At 43.4% G+C, this 23,964-nt stretch overlaps 2 protein-coding genes across 4 annotated transcripts in view; one reads left to right on the forward strand and one right to left on the reverse strand.

Annotated features, from left to right (window-relative positions):
• Window positions 1–2,058: 2,058 nt before the first annotated feature.
• FANCD2OS (FANCD2 opposite strand) lies at window positions 2,059–2,589 on the forward strand. Its single transcript, XM_035130309.2, has one exon. It carries the CDS (start codon window positions 2,059–2,061, stop codon window positions 2,587–2,589), a length of 531 nt encoding a protein of 176 aa, XP_034986200.1.
• Window positions 2,428–23,964, reverse strand: part of BMPER (BMP binding endothelial regulator) — a 157,882-nt gene continuing 136,345 nt past the window's right edge. For 2 of the 3 annotated variants that reach the window (XM_035128737.2, XM_060280577.1), the window contains 2 exons: window positions 11,150–11,280; window positions 2,428–8,699 (listed from right to left, as the gene is read on the reverse strand). In XM_035128737.2, coding sequence (XP_034984628.2) covers window positions 8,518–8,699; window positions 11,150–11,280 — 313 coding nt within the window. In that variant the 3' untranslated portion in view covers window positions 2,428–8,517. The remainder of the gene's footprint in view (window positions 8,700–11,149; window positions 11,281–23,964) is intronic. The other variant, XM_035128736.2, reaches the window with a different exon arrangement.

A 23,964-nucleotide genomic window follows, 5' to 3' on the forward strand; every position in this document is an offset into this window, starting at 1 on the left:
GGCATTGCCTATCTCGACAATATCTTGTACATTCTCCAGTCAATATGCATGAATTTCAATAGGTCTTGGAGAATGTGTGTATCTTGTCTGCATTTTGTACATTCTCTGGCTATTATGCACAATCTCCTACTAGCCTTGGGATATGTATATACAGTAGCAATCGAAATTATTCACCTCCCATTGCACATCAGGTTTATTATAAAAATTGAGAGACTTTCAGCAGTTTGCAATGAGCAAATCGAACAAAGGCAATTGAAATAGCTCAACAGACATTGTGCCCGTGGCTGAGGACAACTGTTTGAACCCTTCTAATGGATTAAGAGTGGGGGAGGGGGTGGGAAGGGAAAGGAAAGGAAAAATGGTACGGGAAATTAAAAATTGGAAGGAGAGAATATAATGTATGTAAAAATTCTCGTACTTCAAGAAAAATCTTTTTTTAAAAAGAAGAAATGTTAAATGTCCTTTATTTCAAAATCTCATCCGGCACCATGATTGTGATAATAAGTGACAAGTTACATGTTTATGCCAGTGTAGAGACATGGATCCTATGGTGATTTCTGGCCAGTTTTGGCATCACATAATTTTGTACAGTATTGCCATATATAGCATAAGTGGCAACTTCCACATATTTGGGGGAAGCAGAAATGCAATAAGACACTAAAACTAGTTGGTACTACCTTCTAATCTACTTTGCTAATACTATTTTTCCAATATCAAATTAATATTAAAAATATACAGGTAGAGGGGCTGATTACACTGTTAAGGCAGCACTTCCTTTTCATATAAAACAAAGCTAAAAAATTAATGGGGGGGGATTTTGGAGTTGAGGTGAAGTGCAAGCATACAGAGAAACATCTTTATGAACAGTAGCCAAACCACTTCTTATAGAAGACAAACTCCAAATGCCAAGTGACTCCTTTGAATATATTTCCAAAGAACTAATTTCCTTCCAAAGGGATAAGCACCATTTATTACAAACTGCAAATGAAAAATTAAACACTTTAGGCCGACTGTGTCATTTGTCTCATCTGAAACGGTGCCAGCTTCTTAGAAGTGTATTCATGCCCAACACATTTTCCTCCGTCTTAAGTGCCAGTAAAGTTCACCAAAGAAGCAAACTTTGCCAGACAAACTCCAACTGTCAGACTATACAGATTGGGGCCAGAGTACATCTCTTGAACAGAGATGAGAATTAAATATTGGCGTAGCATGGAAACAAACCCTGCCATAGGTTTTATCCACCCTGGATGTAAGAAGTAGGAGCATAGGAAGCTGTCATACCATGGGCGTGGCCAAAGTGGGGGGGAGGGGTTATGGAAACTGTAGTCCAACATATTGGAGGACACCCTGTCTTAGCGACTCTTCAGTTGATTTTTGTGTGGATGGAAAACTGCAGTGTACAGATAAAATATGAAATTAAAATCAAAATGGGCTGAATTAAGGAAACTCTTTCATGGATTTCACTTGGAAGGAAAAACTTGTGAGATTCATTTCCCTATAATTTTGGAATTAGTATCATCCAGAGGAGTTGTTATTTAACTCATTATTTATTAACTATATCTATAAGGCCACCCAATATTTGTTCTCTGGGAGCTTCACAAAAATAAAAAGAATGAAATGCAATTATTAAAAATGCAAAACAAAACAGATGTACGAAGAAACATTAATAATGGAACTGAGAACCCCAGATTATTAAAACAACAATAACCACAAGTTGCTTAAAAGTTCTTTACCGGGTACTGAAAAGCTAAGGAAAGCATCAGGTGAGCCTCTCTGGAGAGACCTGTTCCATCATAACTTTAGTACCAACACCAAGAAGATCCCCCGCCCCCCGCCTCGGTTCATTTAAATTTATTTTAATATCAGATGGTGAGGGAGGGATTCACAAGAAGAGCCATTCTGTGTGAGTCAAAGGGAGGAGCTTGTGGAACACTGGCTCAAGCCTTGGCATTCTGGAGTGAAGGATGGTCATAATGGGTTGCCGCGGGCGCCGGACTAAGGAAAGATGCAACAAGAGCCTGGGCAGAGCAGGGTGGCAGCGGCTGGGCAGCGCTGACCATGGCCAGCGGGTACCAGCTCTGGGCACCCTGGTCCCCCCTGGATGAGTCCCTGCAATGGCTGCGGGGTGCCGTGCCCAAGCCCAGCAGCACCAAGCACCCCTTTCGGGGAGGGCACAGTCCAGCCACTGCCACCGACCTGGAAGTGCAGCTTTGCTTCCAGGGGCTCAGCCTGGTGCTGGAGCCCAGTGCCAAGACAGGAGCTGGGCACCCACAACCCCCTGGAGTGGCTGGAGAGTCACGAGGATGCAGCGGAGCTGTGCACAAGCCCCAGGCCGTGCGGCTCACGGGGCTCGACTCAGTCTTTGGGCACCTTGTGACGGTACAGCCTCCGCACTGGACCGGCTCGCTGCGGGTTTCAGAGCGTTCTGCCTTCTGCCAAGTCATCAGTCCCCAGCAGCGCAGGCCTCATGGGCTCCGCGAACCACAAGTGCGCATGGCGATGGCTATGTGCCGTCAAATGCTGCGAGCCATCCTCCTGCTTTATGCTGCCTACAAGAAGTGTGCCTTTGCCCTGCAACATTCCCGCTAGGACAACCCTGCCTGGGGAAGGGCAGAGCTCAACGGGATCTTTGCCTGCCCATCCACAGATTCACCCATTCTCCTTCAGCAACATCAGTTCCATCTACCTGTGCCGCAGAATTCTCCACCATCGCCAAACTACTTTTTGCCCACCAAGAAGGAAACATTTACTTAACAGCTTAAGCCTGCAAGGAAAAGATCCAGAGTGGCACACAAACCTCAGATTGTTTGCGGAGAGATGAAACTAATCATTCAACATAGTAAAGAAAAGGATCATTTTTACCTACGCTGTGAACCTATTCCCTTGCAGCGTCTGGCTCACGAATTTGGGGGGAAATATAGTTAAGGCAATTAAAAAGAATGGAAGCCTTTATAAATAAATGGACCGAGATCATTGAAACTCAGATCAAACAAGTTTACATGCATCTTCAATGAGAGACAATCTTCAGAGACACAGACACTTGTACACCATTCAATGCAAAGGTAATTTTTCAAAACCTTCCTGCCTATCGTTTTCAACATGAACAGTAAAAATAACTGCATTACAAGATGGGGCCTATATAAAAAACAACAACAATATTTTCTATTTAAAAAAAAGGTAAAGGACACACATCTGCAAAGCGAAGAGACTGCACATTTTCGACAACAAAGAAACATTCTTATATTAATGAATGAAGCTGGAAAATAAATGTAAATTAAGCCAATTACATTTAAACCAACAATGACTAAAGGCCAATAATACAATAAAACTCAGATAGCATGGAAATGTATGGATTCCAAATGGAAGAAGTTTTGAGATTCTCTAAATGAAATCTTATTTCTCCAACCAATGAGCAAAATGTACCACTTTCCTGAACAGACATCTATATATTTGTCACCAAGATGAAATTACTGCATAGAAAACACTTTCCTGTGCTATGATTTTAAAACAATCATTATTTGTTTACACCAATGGATGAAGACTCCAGCAACTGGAAGTTTATTACACAAAGTTCAGACTTAAAGAACATAAACACAAATTATTATTTTTTTCCTGGTGGAAGAGCTTGGAAACACAAGCTTTATTATGACCACTGCCCTAAAAATCTTTGTTTTCAGAAAAAGCTTGAAAATGCAAGATTTAAAAATACAAAGCCACACAGTCACCAAATCATCTAATGATCACATTAAAGTGGTTTGAGCACTGAAATCTAAACTCATTGGGATCACTCTAATTTCATAGATACACAAAAATCACCTTAAAAAAAATCAAAAGGTGTTTTTGAAAACAATCTTCAACTCTGAAGAATTTCTATCTACAGAAATACTGTTATGCAGCATCCCAAAATGGAATTTAAATGATTGTTTTGATTAATTTATTCAATTTCCTGTCACCTCTGCCCACTTTACAACTGACGGGTGCATAATTAAAAATTATGGATTCAACCTGTAGAAAAAGGATCTGCCTCTCAGTGATTGGTGAGTGAGATTCCCTATTTGTTTAAGACAAATGGACGAAGACATTTAAAGTCAAAATGTGCTTCTTCTTTCCTTTCCTGGCATGACCTTGAAAGTGACTTTTATTCCCAATCTACTAATCAATGATTTCTCCATTTGCCAATAAGCAACTAAAAACCAACAAAGTTCTGAAGGAAATTAAGATAAATGTTGCCACTTCAAGGTTCTGGGCTCTGCGTGGGTTGTTGTTTCTTATATCTTAATATTTCTAAACGGACCAGCAGTTCTATAGTACAGTGTACCAAAATATTCTTGAGCTTAATTTCTGTTCAGACTATTCAGAGACGAGGAACTTTGCAGCTCATTGCACCTACAAGAACCGCCTTACACAGCTGAAAACCAGTGGCCCACATTTGAAGTCATAAAGAGCACCAGTCAGACTAACGTTGATTCCTCCATGAATAACTTAACCACATATAAAATTAGGATTCAATCAATAGCAAGGAGACATAGCCTATTGTAAAAGTGCTGGTTGGCTTTGCAAATGAAAGGCACTTTCAATTCACAATAAATATCTCTGCTGGCCTGCAAAAAAAACACTGAGAAGATAAAACACCATGGTTTGTCCACATGGTGGACAAGGCCTCGGGCATCCTGTGCTTTACACAATTTGCAGAAATCAATGTGAAATTATTTCAAGAATTATAAGTACACCATTCCTCTTGAGTAAAAGTCCCTCTTATCATTTGGCAAATGAACTTACCTTCAAAACAAAATGGGGATGCTATTGTTTGGTAAATGTCCTGTGTACAATTTGTTAATAGCTGATGAATATGAACTATAAAACTTGGAAGATTGCCTTGTACGATTCAAAAGGGTAGTCTGCATTTATTATCTGCTGAGATGAAGAACACATCAATAATTCGACTCAGGCAGTATTTTAAAGGAATTGCTAAATCTTTATCATCTGCCAGGTGATATTCACAGGTATCTTATCTGAATCAGTAAATGAAGATGAAGCCCAGTCACTGTGTTTAAAAACAATACACCATTGTATGCGTTGACTTTAAAACAAAAATAGCTGCAACCATTGGCTTACATGAAGTTCAGATCTTTGTAAGAATATTCAAAACAGAGACTTTACAAAGCCGTTCAAGTTGACAGAGATCAGATTATGCCTCACCATAAGCTAAGGAACCAACTCCAAGTAGTGAAATGTGTGAGATAAAAGAAGCTTACAAGCACATTCCTACAGCCTCTGTTGCCTTGAACCTAAACAAATAATAACTTTTTAAACCCAATGCCTTTATCCAAATAGGCGGGGCGACAAAGCGGATTTTCAATGCGGTATTAAAAATAGGCATTTTTAATACAGCTTGAAGCAATTCACCTTTGCCTTAACAGCATTTCAAAGGAAAGCCCTTCTGGTGGCTTTTATTTCTAGTAATGGAACCAGCTTTTGAAACATGTGACTTTACCTTGAAACATTCAAACTGAATTGTATGGATTTACATCTTGTTAACCTGATGCAGTTTATTTTAAGTGAAACTTGATGTTCAGAGAAAAAAAAATTAAAAACCCTTAAGGTCCAGTGTGGTCTGAAATTTATGTGGCATTTTCTTTCCCAGCGTCCAGATTAGTTTTCATTTCATTAGTCATTATTAAAATGTAAGGCCACATTAACTTGTCTTGGTGCCGGTGGCATACTATTAATGTAATTTTTTTAAAAAAATAAAATAAATAAATCATGAGGGCATTTGCAGACATCGGCAGGATATATACTCAGCTGTGCTTGTCTGCAACCAAACCAGAGTTCAATTTGCTCAGTGGAACACCTCTACACCTAAATCTTCTCTGGGGGGTTGGGAATATCCCCTGAATGACTCTGTGCTTCTGGTCCTACAAAGAAGCCACATTGCATCAACTTCCACGCTGCTAAAGTTGGGAAAGGCCCAAAAGTTTGCTTGCATCAGATTTCACATTTTATGCTCTGTGCTGGGACTTAATACATGCATGCCAGAAAAAAAAGCTCTTCTAGGTGTTGGGAAGAGAATCACAGGAAACCCCTTTTCCTTTATGAATTTCAAAACAGCAAATATGTTTATAATGAATCAAACCTCTGTTCCAACTCAAACAGGCATATTATTTAATGGTTATTTTTTTTTAAAAAAAAAAAAGTAAATTCCAAAATTGTTTATGAGATGAACTGAAAGCCTATGGTTAGGTCTTTGTCTGACGCAAATCTTTTTTGTTGCTTTAATATTTATTTTCCATGGCTATCAAACATAACATATACAGGTAGATGCATTTAAATATTTAAATAAGCACCTTTTGTTTTTCCTTTTTGTTACTCATCCTGTACAGTACAGAGGTGTTCTCTGTGATAAACAAAGTTCTTCCACTTTTTCTTTTTCCTTTTGAAAGGAAGCAAAACATTTGAGCATGAACAATAATCTTCCTATCTCAGCATGAACAACAATCTTCCCATCTCAGGTAGCAGGGAATAGCTATCACCTGGCACAAAACACGTTTGTGGGAAACGGCTGAGGAATTCTTAGGAATTGCAGCACAGTGAATATTTGAGTCTCTTGCTGCATGCGCTACGCATCCCTTTCTGTACATGTCTCGGCTGCTGTCTGGTCCAGAAGGACAAAAAGCTGAGCAGTGCAAGCAGGATTGATGGCTGTGTTCTATATCCACTGTTGGAGGCAACATGCTTCTGAATACCTGTTGCTGAAAACCACAAGGGAGAGAGCTGTTGCACACACACACACACCCAACTAGCTGGGCGTCCATTCAGCGAGGGGGCTGGGGGTGTGGTGGCCAGGCCAGGCTGGGTTCTGGGGCCCAGAGAACCTCAGTGGCAGGCAGGGTGTGGATTCCTGCTTGGGGGTGACTGGCTCGCGCCCCCTCAAAATCATGAGCCTCCCGGTCCTCCCCACACTACGTGCCTGGTGGTGGGGAACTACATCCTCTGCCCCCATGCATGTGGTTGGGTTCATTTAAATGTTACGCCAACTAAAGTGATGTTCAAGGAACCCCAGAACAAACCAGTGATGCATAATCTCCAAGCCCAGGGTTCTTTGCTAATTTAAGGTGCTCTTAACAATCACCCGAGGCTGGTCTGAGGTGGGAAACCTGAGTCATCCCTGGATAAATCCTAACTTCAGATAACACCTGTTTCTTATGTATCCGGAAATCGGAATCTAATAGTATCTTTATGTGGAAATCTTGTGGCCTTGGGAGACGCCATGGAAACTCGGAGGCGATGGCTCAGTGGGCGCCATCATGCCATCAAACACCTGCCTTATTTTAACAGAAACACTAATACGTAAACTTTATAGCAAAATAATATACATATAATAACTCATCCTTCTATGGTTTATATAAAGGTAAAGTTAAAGGTACCCCTGACCATTAGGTCCAGTCGTGGACGACTCGGGGGTTGCGGTGTCCATCTCGCGTTATTGGCCGACGAACCGGCATTTGTCCGCCGACAGCTTCTGGGTCATGTGGCCAGCATGACTAAGCCGCTTCTGGCGAACCAGAGCAGCGCATAGAAATGCCGTTTACCTTCCCGCTGTAGCGGTACCTATTTATCTACTTGCAGTTTAACGTGCTTTTGAACTGCTAGGTGGGCAGGAGCTGGAACCGAACAACGGGAGCTCACCCCCGCCGCGGGGATTCGAACCGCCGACCTTCTGATCGGCAAGCCCTAGGCTCTGTGGTTTAACCCACAGTGCCACCCATGTCCCATGGTTTATATAAATGATGCCTATTTTCATATGTGTGCGCACATGTATGTGTATGTGGGTATATATAGTTAAAACTAGGACTGATGCTACTATATCCCAGGGGCCTATATGCATTTCAGCCAATGCAGGTGGGACAGAGAAGTGAGGGGTGACCTGTTGCTTCAATGGGCATTGTATGGAATTGTTTATGCTATGGCTATTGTGTTGAGTATTTGATCATGTGGGCCTCATGTTACGGGGAGTGGCAGGTGCTGCTGCCATTTCTTTTGTCCTGCGATACCAAGGGTATGACCATTTATTTCTCTACACCTGCTCTCCCTGAACATGGTATTACACAATACACACACACACACACACACATAGGGGTGCCATCGGGGCCAGGATTTGGGGGCAGAAGTCCAGGATCACATGTAGCAGAATGAGCAGGTCTGGGTAACTTTTATAATTCAGAGAATATACATTACTATCAAAAGTAGGAGGGGAGGACCCGTAATCCTGGGAAGTCCAGAGTCTTAAAATTATCTTACCGCGCCTCTCTCTTTCTCTCTCTGTATCAACATACACTAGTGTTTATATATATATCCATATACACATATAAATATATAGGCACACCTATTTCCCCCCACTCTTTGTGAGAGTGCTTTGCAAAATCTGCCAGCCAGCACTGAAAGTCCTTCATTGGCTGTGAGCTTAGAAAGGCTACCAAAAGCCACCAGTTACAATGTCCTTGTGGATAAAAGCGAATGTCACCGCTGTGGGCAGAGAATGGGTTTGATGCATCTTCCTTTGTGGTGGACTAAGTTCGCAGGGCAGTGGCAGCCTGCAATGCACGGTTTATTGCAGGGACCAATCTCGTTCCAGTTGTCGCATGTTTTCACGCATCCAGGACCGCAGGTATCATAGACTGCACCATGTTTACACTGGGTGGCTGGAAGATAATTCAAAGAAAGAGGAATTGTCATCGCTTAAAATTATACCCATGGGTTTTACCATATCCCATATCTTGTAATATTATGGCACACCAGTGCAGTGTTTCTTGTTGCAAATTCTCAGTGGAACATTTACTGTATGTGTCAAGGAAACAAGAGGAAATGCTTTAGAGGCCTCAGCTTGGAAACTGTCTAAGACAGGCACCCCCAAACTTTGGCCCTCCAGATGTTTTGGACTACAATTCCCATCATCCCTGACCACTGGTCCTATTAGCTAGGGATCATGTAGGCAAAAACATCTGGAGGGCCGCAGTTTGGGGATACCTGGTCTAAGAGATATGTGTCTAAGAGATATGAGAGTCAGATGTTCTTTTCTGCTTCTCAGAAGTTCGATGAATAGTTTTTTTAACACTGCATATAGCAGGGGTCGGCAAGGCTTACCTTGCCTGGGCCGGTTCACTCCGTGTGAGTGTGCGTGCCTGCGATTACCAGCATCTGCGCAAACACGATTTCCGGAGCCGCAAAAGCGAGTATCCACGTTGCGCTGGTTTAGCGCAGCACATGGGGACTTGCCAAACAGGCGGCTCGGTTCGGGGGCAGCTCAGGGGCCGGTAAAACAACCCCTGTGGGCCTGCAACAGGCAAAAGCAGTCTCCAAGTCTTCTTAAACTGCATGCCAAAAATCAACCTGCATATATTTTAGCATCATTTTTGTTCCTTCCAAAAGGGATATCTATATCTATTTTTTAATATAATTTTTATTGAATTTTCACTTTAAACAATAAACTATAATTTCCAACATACACCTACAAATCTCACTCCCTACCTCTCTGCTGAGCTTATGACTTCCCTCCATCCCACCAACAAGCTTCCCCTATATCTCACAGTTTAATCTTATATTATAAAGTCCATGTCCTAGGATTTATTTCAATCCTGCTAGTGTCTTGAAACTTCTAGTTATTATTTATATAGTCAATGAATTTACTCCAGTCTCTTTGGAATTTTAGTTCGTCCTATACATCTATATATATCTATATCTATATCTACCTACTGTATATCTCCCTAATTTACCTCAGAACTGGAATCAATCAACACCTTTTATCCCTTTCTTAATCATAATAAAAGTTAATGCAAAAACAGAAAACCAGAAAACAAAATTGATGACACTTAAACTGCTATGTTTTTAATTTTGCCATTATGAGTTCCAATTACAGTTAATCCGAAACTTCCAAATTTTGCCTTTCATTTACATTTTCTGATCCCAATTTATATTTTTAAAAATACGATCGTGTGCTACACTACCTTTCCCCCTTCTCTTTTCATATAAAGAAATTAGGCCCAAGGATTACTTTATAAAGCAATCTATGAGGCTTTGCAATGTCTCCATTCAATGCTCTTCCTCTCAAAGTTGTGTTTTATGTTACTGTTTCATGACCAAGATTTTATGTTTTAAGCAATTTGCTTCTAATTTTCTCTTACTTCCTAGGACTCTGTGGCAAAGGGAAGGTGGGGGACCAAAGGTGGGCAAACTACTCTGGAAGGAGCACAGCAGGTGGTCAAATTCCGCACCACTCTCCTACCCCACTTGAAGCTTCTGGGTGTTTTGCCCTGCTTGCCAGGAATGGCCCAAACCACATAAGGGGATGGGTACAGTGGGATAAATCTGTTCCATGCTCCACCAAAACTTTTTGGAGTACTTAATTGCAAGCACTTGGGTTTAAATGATTACTGGATTGCATGACTAGTCAGTTTAATGAATAAAATAGATGCAGATCAGCTGTGTTTTTCCACCACAGATTGCCATTCATTTCTCACTTCCTATGAAAGAAGATCAATTGCATCTGTGCTTCCACATGAGTGAGCAGGCAGTCTAGGAAATGCCAGTAATCAGCTAGAATATTTCACGATTACAGCCCTGTGATCCTTGCGCTACTCACCCCTCTGTTCTTCCAGCAGGCTCAGACAAGTGAAATAGGTACCCGATGCAAAGTTTTACAACGGGCTTGTTAGTACAAAGTTGCTGGAATCTTGCTTGTCAGACACGCTTCCTGTATTCTCTCCAAAGAGCACAATGCATGCCGGCTGGCCACTGGATTTCAGCACCTGGGAACCATTTAGCCATCTCTGCTCTAACAGAGCTGCAATATTGTAAACTGCCAGATTGTGCATTTGGGGCAGAACTGTGTTGCAAGCCTGTTGCCTAAGGGCTATTTCGGCTAGGGGGGGTTGGGGAACCAGCTTTAGGGTGGGGGTGCTTAAACCTTTCCCTGCCCACCATTTCTCCACTCCGAATCAGCCCCTCATGCTGCAAAACTGCTGGTCCATGGGTTGGGTGAAGAGAGCGGGGAGAATTAAGTAGAGAAGCCGGAGCAAAAACCAGGTTTTGTTACATGGGCACAGTATGAAATGCACTTGCAGTTGCAAAGAAGCAATCAGTGTGTCTCACTTACCAGCACAATTTTGCTCAGGTTTCCAGTGAACTTTCAGACCTTCCCTTTGACAGGCTCTAGCATAGGCGAGAAAGGACTCACAGTAGCAGTTTTTATGAATAGGGCACTCACACATGTCTGTCACGCAGGACCTGTAGAGAATATTCCAAATAACAGGGTAGGGGGGAAGCGAATGAAAGACTGGGTTTAGTTTAGTTTGGGTTTTTTTTTTGCAACAACAACAACAAATTGTCACATTGGCTTGGCTTGGATCCTAGCAACTGTTATGAAGTACAGTATCCCTAAAATCCAGCTTTTGCAATGGTTGCCCATACCTGAGAAGCAAAACTCTGGTTTGGCCTAGAGAGGCTTTAGTCAGGGCAAGTTCAAGCAAGCTGACTTGCAACACCTCCTGTTAAACCCGTTGCTTGCTGTCGCCTCCACTGTAAATCTTTACCGTGCTCCCTTATCATTTGTAAATCGAAATGAAACAGCATCATATTTCTTCTGGAAGTGTTAAGCCAAGATATGGTGACCTAAAAGGTCACTCCCTCCTTCTGCCCAACAATAACTAATCAGTAAGTTTCAACAGCCCGAGGCTCCTGCCAGAAAAGCCCCAAAGTTATGCTAATCTCACCGCCTCCTTCACCAGGACAACAAAAAGAAAGATGTGTTTTTAGAAGCCATTTCCTATGGATTTAAGGCCAACTCTTCCTGGCAGGCACTGTTAAAAAACTTCTAATACCTGATGTCAGAGGCAGGTGCCAGGAGCAGGTCAGTAATAACTCACACAGCATCAGTGAAGTTAAATCTTTATTCAAAGAAACAAACAGCTCAGGAGGCAAGGCCTAGTGAGCACAGCGACTCTTCCTGGTAGATCTTGCCCCTATGTGGCAGTTGTGAGGACTGAAGGTCCACACATTCCCACAGTTGCGTAAGCCCCCTACTCCCCCAGGTCCATCCCAAGCAACCTGAGACTCCATCAATGCACCTGCCTTTGCTTCACCCTTTTCATACCCCTTCTAGTGCTGGGAGCCCAGTGGGAGAGGAGCTGGTCGTAACAGGAGGGGGGTACCCTTTGGCTTCTTCAGCAGCCTGCTTCATCTCTGCATCTTTGGCCTCCCTCCTCACCAGCCTCTGCTTCTGTCCCACCCTCTTCCTGTTCACTAAACCCTGTTACCTTTTCAGCTTCTGACACCTCCTCCTCCCAGTCTGCTCCCTCTTCTCTGACCACTCATTGTCATCCCACCACCAACCCCTTGGAAGTGAGCCTTCTTCCCTTGGGGGTTCCCCAGTTGGTGCTTCCACCACTCCTCTGCATCCAGGCAGTCTGTGACACCTGAACACTTTCAGGAAGACAGTCACATTTATAGTCTTTATTTTAATGTTTATGCCCAACTTGAGCATAAAAAGCGATGCTTTTCACTTTAGCCAATGCGAATATTTTGTGCAGAAACAACACGTCATCTCTCTCCATCCAACTTCTGCCCCATCTTTATCCCTTTCTGTTGCTGAAGAGGGACCCACAACTCTAGCACATCAAGTAGCCCCATCACAGAAATAAGGAAAGGTCGTGAAAAAGAAACTCTTCCTCTTTGGCAAAGCTACCAGCTGGCAAACATGCATCCTGCAATCTTCTGCTTTCAAGCCTGATCAGGTCCCTGTTTCTTGGGGAGACCTGCTCTTTCTTTCCCCTTTCTTCTGCTGCTTTCCCCTTTTTTCTGCTGCTTAAGCGGACTGAACTCTAGAGCTGAGGTTATAACTGAAGAGCATGTGCCCTTCCACTAGGCTGGAAGGGTTTGATTCTCCACCCCCACCCCCAATTATGAACCTCCCAACTATGAATGTTGTGCCATAAAGTAAGTGTAGAAAATTATACATGGCCTAAACAATGTTGGCAAATTGGGAAACTTCACTAATGCTGGTGTGTGTGTGTGTGTGTGTGTGTGTGTGTGTGTGTGTGTAAGGGCCACATTTAGAAACCAACACATCTTTTAAGAAACATTTCCATAGCAATAAGTGACAGGAGGTTTGAATTTACTGTACATGAAGAAAATATGCAGACATTGGCTCCCTCTAGTGTTCAATATGCAAAATGTTAGACAAGCCATTTCTCCCCAAAATTGTAGGTTTGCATCAAAACGTGTCAAATTTTCTAAAATGACAACATTTCAGTCGGGGGGGGGGGCACGACATGCCAGCTGTACACCAATTTGTGAACATCATTCCACTATTTTGGTGCATGTATAAAGGTTGAGAAGCCATAGCTTTCCAAAGCATGTCTATATAAAGCAAAATAGATACGTTGTGAATTCAACACATATGACAATCCAAATTAAGTTTGCATACTTTTTTGTGTGCATAGGAGTGATGTCTGTGTAGTAAATCAATCACATCTGAAGCTGCTGGTGGAGCCAAGGATATATTCACAGAGACAAAGACAGGCCATGATAAGTGTCCCTATAAGGTTGTTTCAATTGAGAGTCCCTTTTCTCTGAAACAGGAAATGTCTGCAACAAAATCCAGGTCCATGAAACATCTCACTGCGTTTATTTCCTTGTAGATAGGCCACAAACCCATGCTGGATCAGGTTAAGGGTGGATCTGCGTCCCAATTTTGAAGGGCCATATGGTACAAGTGCCAATTGGGAGAGCATGAGACTCTTAAGTCTCAGGGTTGTGAGTTTGAGCCCCACTGGGCAAAAGATTTCTGCATTGCAGGGGGTTGGACTAGATGGCCCCTGCTGTCCCTTCCAGTTCTTCAATATTATGATTCTATGATTCCACATACAGTAAATATAGAAATGCAGACATCATTTGAAAGGTAGAAGAAACATAAAAAATTATCTTTCAGGAAAAAATGGGTTGCACTTAATTCTTTTTGCATACTTTAAATATTTCCCCCCTTTTTAGTAAGTTATCGTAACCTTGGATTCTGTCTCGCACTGGAGCAAATAAATACCAAATTGGTGAGGTATGCTGATTTATCCAAGACTGAAATCAGGCATTTGGAGGACAGCCTAGGATCAGCTTTAGACTATGGTTACCAGACTTTTTTTCCAATGAATCTGGGGACACTTTTTTTTTTAAAGCTGAGTAGCAACAGGGAGTCAGTAGTGGGGATGGAGAGGCAAAAGACCCTGGGCCCAAGCACACATGCATATCCCGAGCCTTCCCCAATGATCTGCCCCCTTCCCCCTTTGTTTTGACAGATTGGGGGAGGCTTGGGAGTCGCAGGCGGGTGGGCATTGCCCAGGAGGGGTGCAAAGGGTGCGGTTTCTCTGCCAGGCAAGGTGCAAAGCCCTTCTTTCGCACCCTGTGAAACATAAATGCACAGAGTTTTTTTTTAAAAAACTGGGCAATGGCCGGCGGCCGGGACTCCTGAGCCTCCCCAGATCAGTCAAAGCAAAGGGGGAAGGGGGCAGGAGATCTGTACCACCGGACATCCCCGGTTCCCTTTTGGCAGTGGCGGCAGCAGCGCCAGTCAGCAGCCTGGAGCCAGCCTGGTAACGCAGCTGGCTTCAGGAGCTGCTCGCTGCTCGCTGCCATGGCGCCTGCCATTTTTCCTCACCGGAAGTCCCCATATGATGTGTTGCGTACAAGACACATCACATGGGGACTTTCAGCGAGGAAAAATGGCGGGCGCCACGGCAGCAAGCAGCTCCTGAAGCCAGCCAGAGCCAACTGTGCTACCAAGCTGGCTCCGGGTTGCTGAGGCTGCCGCTGCCACATTTCCTGGGGACAGATTTGCAAATCTGGGGACATTCCAGGGACGGAATTTGTCCAGGGACAGATTTTCAAATCCGGGGACTGTCCCCAGGAACCGGGGACGTCTGGTAACCCTGCTTTAGACTCGCCATTGAGATCTATGCCACTAGAGACAGGGCCTTTTCAGTGGTGGGCCCAACTGTGTGAAACTGCCTCCTTAAAAGAGTTCAGATGGCCCCTACTTTTCTTCTGGCATTTGAACAAACACCAAAGACTTCATTTCAGGCTACTTTTACTAAAGGGTGGGGATTGTAGCTTTACTGATATATAATGAAATATTCACTACTGTTTCGGTTTTCATGAGGGCTACCTAGGAAGGAGGCACCCAAATCTTGAAAACAATCAAAACATTCCCAAAGCTCTGTTTGCTTCCGACAGTCAAAGCCTTTTCAGTGGCAAAGCGCAACGGGACAAGAGAGGCTGCTTTGCTTCCCCCTTCCCTGGCCTGTGGCTTTCCTAAGCAACACCCCCTCTCTGCAGCTGCTTTCGCCTTTTTGTCAACTTTCAGAGCCAGGCTGTGGAACTCATTGGATGTTGCGCTGATCACTCAGGCTCCCGTGTGGATGCAAGTTTGTCTCATCTGTGAAGAAGCGGTGATAACTGGGTGGATATAATCATAGCCCGTTGCACGGAGAAAGCCACGAAAAGCAAACACATCTGTCATCTGTGGGACACTCCCCTGCGTCAGGCAGCCCTGCATTGCTCCCACATCTTCAAAGCAAACCATATGACTACACTTCTTTAGCAACAGGCCTTTTCCACATTAAACTATGGAAAGTGTCCAAGTCCTGCAAGAGGTTAAAGAAAAGGAGCCCTTTGCTTCATTTAATTTTTTGCTGCTTCTTTTTTTTTATTTTAAGTGAATGCTGCTTTTGCTGTTGCTGCTGCCCTTACACAGTATCGAAAATGCAGATGTTTGGTGTCTTTTCATCAAACATCTGCAGTTCCTTTTACTTCGCAGTAAACAAGCGCTCCAAATCAATCACCCTAAGTGGGAATGCCTTTTGCGTTTCATATTAAGTGCTGCTCAGTTCACAAACTCAGCATGATGTAGTGCACACTGAAATGTGCAAGCTCTTCCAAGGCATGACACAGGGACATTCTAGAACGAAGCAGATGTCCCAAAGGCCTAAAATTGAAGTAGAAAGAAGTCTCTGCCCCAGGCCTCGCCATGAAACACTTACCCCAGTTAAGACAGTATCACCTGGCTGTTGCAATTGCGGGGGGGGGGGGGTTCCTGGTGGGGGGGATTGGGGCAAAGAGTTGCCACATGAAAGGGAGAAGAATCATTCACCAAGTCTAGTGTCCTGTAAAGCGAGTGTCTAGAGGGAAAGTCCACTCACTGGAGAGGTGCAATCCAAGTTTTAGCGCTTGCCTCACCTAATTTAACAGTGAAGATATCCAAAATCTATTCGGCAGCCAAATTGGACACTGTCATAATCACATTTCAAGGCGCTCAAGTTTAATATTGTGACTCAAGACGGCGGGGTTTTGTTTTGCTTCGTACAAGAGGGAGCTCATTTTTCCACTCTGGAGAAGCAGCTGAAAGCTGAAATGCTCAACAACTTGGTTGATTCAGAGTTTTAGGGAATTTATTTCTCTGCTTAAATAGAGCAGGGCTTTCCCTTTTTGCCTCACAAGCAGAAATGGAATGGAGTATCCTGAAAATTAAGTGGCTGGCTATCTGGGACCTGAAGAAGAGCACTCCATGAAACAAGAGTGTTTTTTCTTAGTTGTCCAGCTATGGACATCACCTTCACTGTACTTCGAACTTTTTCAGACCATCATGTGTTGCTGCAGACGCAGCAGTAGTAACAGTGGTAAATGTTAAAGAATTCTGCAAGTTTTTTTTTTAAAAAAAAGTTTGGTGAATAAGGCTCCAAGTTTTCCACCCAAGATGTAAGCAAATACGCTATTTTGCAAGCTCCTATTTTGTAACTCAGCACATACCTTTTAACATTTTACGCAGAACAATGCTGTGTCATTAAAACCTTTCAACGTATCCTGTTAAAAATATAGAGGCATTTAAAAAAGCACCAGTGTGCTGTTATGTATATTTTTTGAATCTTTATGTGAAAATGGACTTCAAGCCAAATTTGCATTTTATAGATTCAACCAGCACCATACCACAATAATAAGATAAAATGAATAATGAAATATCCTGGAACGTTTTCTAAAACCACACAAAATAAAACTTTCAGGACTATGCGATCATAGTACCCACCTCAAAGAGCTTTCTTCATAATCCTACTTAAATCTGGAGCCATAGTTTTGAAGGCAATAAAAATCCCACTCATTTCCTCATAATATTCCTTATAAATTATCCTGATGAAGAACACCGTGGGCTCCCCCTTTGCTTTGCATTAGGAAGCCACATGGTATGTGAATCCTTTATATCAGGGACATCCAGCTCCCAATAGACTACGATCTGCTCACAGTATAAAAAGACTGGCAGTGATCTACCCAAAGTTGTGGAGCTTTTTTTAGGAAGCCAAAGTTGCTGCTTTTTTGTAAGGAGATCGCTGAGGGGCCAGAGGTCAACCAGGATCTACCAGTGAGACTCCTTCGGGTAGTGATAAAGCGGGATATCAAATCCAAACTCTTCTTCTTCTACCAGGAACACTCCGCGATCTACCACTAGATCACGATCCTTTCCTCCCAGCTGCCACCTACTGCCAACCGCCAGGGTTAATTCTCCAGTATGTCTTGGGAATGACACTACAGTGTGATACGGCATTGTTGAGGGACATTCAGGAGGAGGAGATGACAGTCTTCACCAGTAGCCCCCAATCCCTCTCCCCTAACAGAATGCCATTTGGAACAATGCTATCATGTAAGATAACATTGTTCCATGGGCATTGTTGTTGTTGTTTAGTCGTTTAGTCGTGTCCGACTCTTCGTGACCCCATGGACCATAGCACGCCAGGCACTCCTGTCTTGCACTGCCTCCCGTAGTTTGGTCAAACTCATGTTCGTAGCTTCGAGAACACTGTCCAACCATCTCGTCCTCTGTCGTCCCCTTCTCCTTGTGCCCTCCATCTTTCCCAACATCAGAGTCTTTTCCAAGGATTCTTCTCTTCTCATGAGGTGGCCAAAGTATTGGAGCCTCAGCTTCACGATCTGTCCTTCCAGGGAGCACTCAGGGCTGATTTCCTTAAGAATTGATAGGTTTGATCTTCTAGCAGTCCATGGGACTCTCAAGAGTCTCCTCCAGCACCATAATTCAAAAGCATCAATTCTTCGGCGATCAGCCTTCTTTATGGTCCAGCTCTCACTTCCATACATCACTATGGGCATAATCAATGTCAACTTCAGGAATTGGAGAGCCTTTGGGCAAGACCTTCTCCATGGGGCGCCTTTCTCAAGGAGTCTGCTTCCTCACTGTGGCAGAAGTTCTTGTCACTGGACCCATCTTTGGTGTGTGGGCCCTTGGCAGAGGCTTTATCATGCCAACTCTTTACACCAGCCCTAGACATTGTGTTTAATTCAACATGATGATCTGTGCTATTGAGCATTTGAGAGTGGCACTTGAGGTTGGTTTCCCCCCCCCCCTTCTCTCAAAATTCACCACCCAAAACGCAAAATAACCCCTCACTTTTGTTGCCCCACAAATGGAGCAGAGAAATAGGGTGAAATCGGCTCAGTCCTAGATGAAGTATTAGCCAATCGTTCAGAAAGTATCAGTCTAAGAAAGGATGGTCTGTAAGCATCCATAACATCCCACTAAGGCACTGTGAGATGTGGGGTGTATAGTTCAATTGGCAATTCAGGCTCTGATGAATCAAAGCAATGCCTAACCTGTGGGCTGGTCTCGTATTAACTCCTAGCTGTGTACTGTTCCATGAACTGCCATGGCTGTTTTGCTTCAAGGACTTGGAGTTATAGTTCTTCTGTAAATACTAAAGCAGTATCTGCAGACAGTGGGGCTTTCGTGCAGCTTGTATTTGGGTTTCAAGTTCATACCAGGCATACTTGGAAAATAAGGCTAGAAATAAATTCTCCCAGTGTACACCAGAAGGGACTCATTAAGACTATTTGGAACGGAGTTAAGAATGCAAAGCACATGCCTTAATGTCTCTCAGAGAACAGACCGACAGTTGTGTACTATGCACATATGTTAGCCTTTTTCATGGAAGTGGTCCCATTAATTTCAGTATTACCACTGCAAACAAGGTTTGGCCCTACAAAGCCATCCACAGTCTGGATGCAGGAGTTGTGCAGAGTTGTAGCTCTGCAAGGTGAGGCTTACTGCAAAGAGATTACGTATTGGAAACTGAACTGTAGGAGGGGTACGGCTGATATGAGGCCTTTTAATCACACCCCATTGCACATGCCCCGCAGCTGCTCGGTGTTCACACCCAACCGGCCCTGATATGAGGCAGTCACTGGTGCTGGGTAACTGAAGGCATCAAGAAACACTGGTGCCATCTTGCAGGGACTCAAGGCTATAGTGGATCCTCCTGAAAAATGTTATGTACAGGAACACAGAGATTCTTCCTGAGCACCACCACCCAGCTCTGCACAAAAGATGGAACTGCAGAGAGATGAAGCATACTAGAGAAGAAGCTAGGCCTGAATGGGTCAAGTATAACTTTCTGGCCCAAATAATGGCTTCCATGTCAGGCTTACTTGCTCATCATCTAAAATTGGCAGTGCACTTGCAAATCCACTTACTCTAGCCACTTTGAAGCTCTTTTTTAAAAATAAATTAAAAAAACACATTTCTTCTATTTTTAATGGATGAATTAACATTTTAATTAATAAATGTTCCTGCTGTGCTCTGTACTTTTAAAGGGAAGAAAAAACGCGGACAGCCCACCAGACTATGGTGAAAAAGGAAAAGACTGAAATCCCTCTTTAAACCTATACATGTCAAATGCACTGGGAAGTCAGTGGGTGCTGGGTAGGAAAAACACAATATAGTGAGTATGTCTGCAATTAATTCACCTAATAGCAAAAATATTTCACAAATAAATATTGGGTAAAGATAATCACTACTGCAATATCTTTTTCTAAGGGATGGACAACAGTGTAAAAATTTCATCAGAATGAAGCAGAGGGAGAATTGGGATGCCAGGCCCCTCCATCAGCACAAGATCCATTTGGTTCCTCCTCTCCCAGAACTGTTTACAGTACATTCAAACTGATTATATAAAAAACAATTACGTTGATTTAAGAATTGGCGCTAGCTTGCTTGCTTGCTTTCCTCTTCGTTTCTCACCCTCTTCCTCCTTTTGTGTTGTGTCTTTAAGACTGTAATCCTATGGGGCAGGGACTGTCTTGTTTTTATGACCTTATGTCAACTGCTCTGGGAGCCTTTTTGGCTGAGGAACCAGGAGGCAAAGCTTTATGTTTTTTAAGGGAAGAAAAAGGGATTTGACCTCATGCAAGCTGAAGAGCATGGTAAAAATGCTTTAAATAAATAAAGTGACACATTCATGAAGAGCAGTCAAGAGTGTGCTTAAGTCTCATTGAAACTAATATGGGTTTAGTGCACAGTTAAATACTCTATTCCCCTGAACCTGAAGGCACACAGACCTAACTTTCTTTGGACTAAGCCTCAAGAGTATATTTCATTCATTCTGCACAGACCATTTGCGTTCAAATTTTGAACCAATGCCGCATGTGAATATGAGAGCAAGCCCGTACCATTTTTAAAGACAGGTGTCACACCTGGGCCAGGTAAAACCCAAAAAACCACGTGTTCCAGAACTCACAAATCAGACGAAAGTGCATGCTGAGAAAAGAACCAGGTTGCAAACCAGCGCCCTCTAGCAGTGGCTACACTGGTACTGCACCTATAAACATAGCTGCCAAGTTTTCCCTTTTCTCACGAGGAAGCCTATTCAGCATAAGGGAATTTCCCTTAAAAAAGGGGATAACTTGGCAGCTATGCCTATAAAACCTTTCCACTCAACAGCACCTAGGCCAAAGCCTTTACAGACTAGGCCGAATGGACGTACTGAGTCCCCTGGGTGGGGGTTGGGAGGAGGAGGGGACGGGATAGGTCAGGACACGGTGGACCAGTCACAGGGTTTAGCCAGGGATGGGGGAGGAGGGGTCATGATACATCATGGGTCGGGACATGGTGGGGGGAACCACAGGAATAAGCCGGGGGGGGGGGAGGGGATGGGATATGTCATGGATCGGCACAGGGTGGGAGGAATCACAGGGATACGCCTGTGTAAACAGAACACGCGTAAAACAGAGGGACTCTGAAGGTCAGGGGAGTCTGAAGGGGGACTCTGAGCCTCCATTTAACAGACTGAGCCACAGCAACGTGTGGCAGGGCCAGCTAGTATAATAATAATAATAATAATAATAATAATAATAATAATAATAATAATAAAGAGAACATATATATAAGAAATGGTTCGCCCTCCCCCAAAGAATATTACAAGTGATGTCATCATAAATGTCTTGGTGAGGGCAGATAGAACAACAAAATGCCCCATAAAGTTAAGCTATAATTTACAAGTACTATCTATTAAATAGTACAGATCGTGGGGACAGATAAATAGGACAAATCGTGAAGCTGAGGCTCCAATACTTTGGCAACCTCATGAGAAGAGAAGACTCCCTGGAAAAGACCCTGATGTTGGGAAAGATTGAGGGCACTAGGAGAAGGGGACGACAGAGGACGAGATGGTTGGACAGTGTTCTCGAAGCTATGAACATGAGTCTGATCAAACTGCGGGAGGCAGTGGAAAACAGGAGTGCCTGGCGTGCTATGGTCCATGGGGTCACGAAGAGTCGGACACGACTAAACAACAACAACATCTATTAAATGTCTGTTATCTGTACTCCTATTTCATACACCTGTATCCAAGTGCATGTATTTACTTGCCAGAAAGGCCGCAGATATAACAGAATTCTAAAAAGTGCTTTCAGTACCCTCCTCCACAGTAACGTGAAACTCCTCTTGCAGAATTAAATACCGTGTAGAGAATTTTGCACAATTCAATTATTTTTTCCACCTGAGACTAATTTTTAGAAGGCTATTTTGGAAGCTTAAAAAAAACACTATAATGTAAACTTTGCAGGAGAAGGTCTTTTCTGCAAGCAAACATGGAACATTTAAATGATTTAATTAAATCAGTGCACGCCCCTGTATGGAGGACAGTCTTATTTTTGTCAACTAAGAGTAGCTTGTTTTAGTTTTATCTTAATTGTAATCTTAAATTTGTTTCAAGTCAAGCCAGACTAGGCTCCAGAATGGTAAGATATTCCTGAGCAAAAATAAAAAACGGCCATATGGATACAAAACCGAGATACTCAAAAACCTTTGTGCAGCATAAGCCTAAGTGTGTTTATGCAGAAGGAAGCCCTGCTGTGCTCAATGGGTTTCGTGCCCGAGTCTCTGTGTTCAGGATTGCAGCTTTAAACATTTACATAGCTTTCTGTCTAATGATTCATATGCCCCGAAGATGTAGAGATGCTAAAATAGTCAAATGTAAACAATACATTTGGCTTTCCCCTATTCTTTTGCCCTTATTGTGTACCGAGAGAGGAAATGAGTCACAAGTTATCGTAGTGCTAATACTCTATACATTAAATGGTAAACAGTACCGTACATTTGACGGATCGTATGGCAAGAGTCTATCCTCATCAGCTGATTCCGTTCCATCTGAAAAACACTGTGTTTTGTTTTTAAGCCATGAATTTTCAATCTTGCTGACAGCTTATTGTGTGTGTGCCTCTCGACCCTGGTGCAGTCTGTGGGTCGACAATTATTACTATTATTATTATTATTAATTAAATTTCTACACTGCCCTTCATCCAATAATCACAGAGCAGTTTACAATACGAGAACACAAAATACATGCCATAATAATGAACAAAAACAATAACCCCACAACCACAATATTCATTATTTTTATTATTATGTGCACCCACTACAACTCGTACCATTGTGGCGGCTTGGAAAAAAGATACGGTCACACACTTTGCTGAGTGAGACAAGACAGCCAGAAGGAGCAGAAAGGATCAAACCACGCACAGCCACTGGCGGAGGAAGAGGGGGCGGGGGACATAGCTGTCAAGTTCTCCCTTTTCTAAAGGAAAATTCCATTATGCTGAATAGGCTTCCTCGCGAGAAAAGGGAAAACTTGACAGCTATGGCGGGGGAGTGTGCCGCCCCTGTCACCACGATCCCGCTGGGGTGCCATCACGGCTGCGTCCCACCCCGTGCTGGGTGCCACGACACGCAGGCAGCGCGCTACGCTCCCAGGACGTGCACCAGCCATGCCCGCGCCTGCTTTCCACCCCCGGTGCCAGAGTGTGAAGCTCCGCCACTGCACACAGCACCAATGGCACGAGATATAGTTTTTTCAAAACATAAGTAGCTGCTGTGGGGGTCGGGGGGGTGTCAGGGTAGCAGTGCTTAGGGAGGCTGCTCCTATCCCAACACAATCCTGATGAAATTCACCCCACTGAAGCTGCTATTAGCTCTTGGAAATCCCTGTCAGTACAAATGGGAACAACAGCAGCTGGAGAGGAGTATTTCTTTGGTCAGGTGTGCTGCAAAGGGTTAATGCCCCCTCCCATAGCCCTGCTCCTGCTCTCCCATGTACCCCAGCAATGGCCATTTATGTTTTCTAAAGCACATTTTGTTGTTTACCACTAAATAGGTACACAGGGAGGGGGGAGCAGCTACCTTTTTCTCTGCACAGTTACGCAGGAAGGGAGGGGCACAAATCATTATGCACCACCACTTTCAGAAGCTTTTTGCCAGTTGTTTAAAAACAAACAAACAAAAAACAGAGAAGACGTGGATCACTTGTAAGTTCTTCCAAAACAATTTAAGTCTATTGAAAGCATGTGGGACCTTCAAAAAATAATAAATAAATCCACATGGACTTGGGAGTGAATGGACCTGCAAGGGACACAGGCTGGATCTAGACTGTTTCTTCCACCTCTATCTTCCAGTCAGGCAAAAGAAGAATGTCCTTTATGAAGGTACAATCTGTCTCTGTTGCACTGCAGTCACACTCGAGGAGGTATTTTTTTCCTGGCTTACAGTATCTTGTTATGAGAAAAAAAGAGAGAGTCCCTGCTACGAATCACACG

This window comes from Zootoca vivipara, chromosome 12 (genome assembly GCF_963506605.1).
Source record: "Zootoca vivipara chromosome 12, rZooViv1.1, whole genome shotgun sequence".
In the NCBI taxonomy this organism is placed as follows: Eukaryota; Metazoa; Chordata; class Lepidosauria; order Squamata; family Lacertidae; genus Zootoca; species Zootoca vivipara.

Bases quoted from the DNA above. Each gene is read 5' to 3' on its own strand.
- FANCD2OS (XM_035130309.2), top strand. From the start codon at position 2,059: ATGGCCAGCGGGTACCAGCTCTGGGCACCCTGGTCCCCCCTGGATGAG.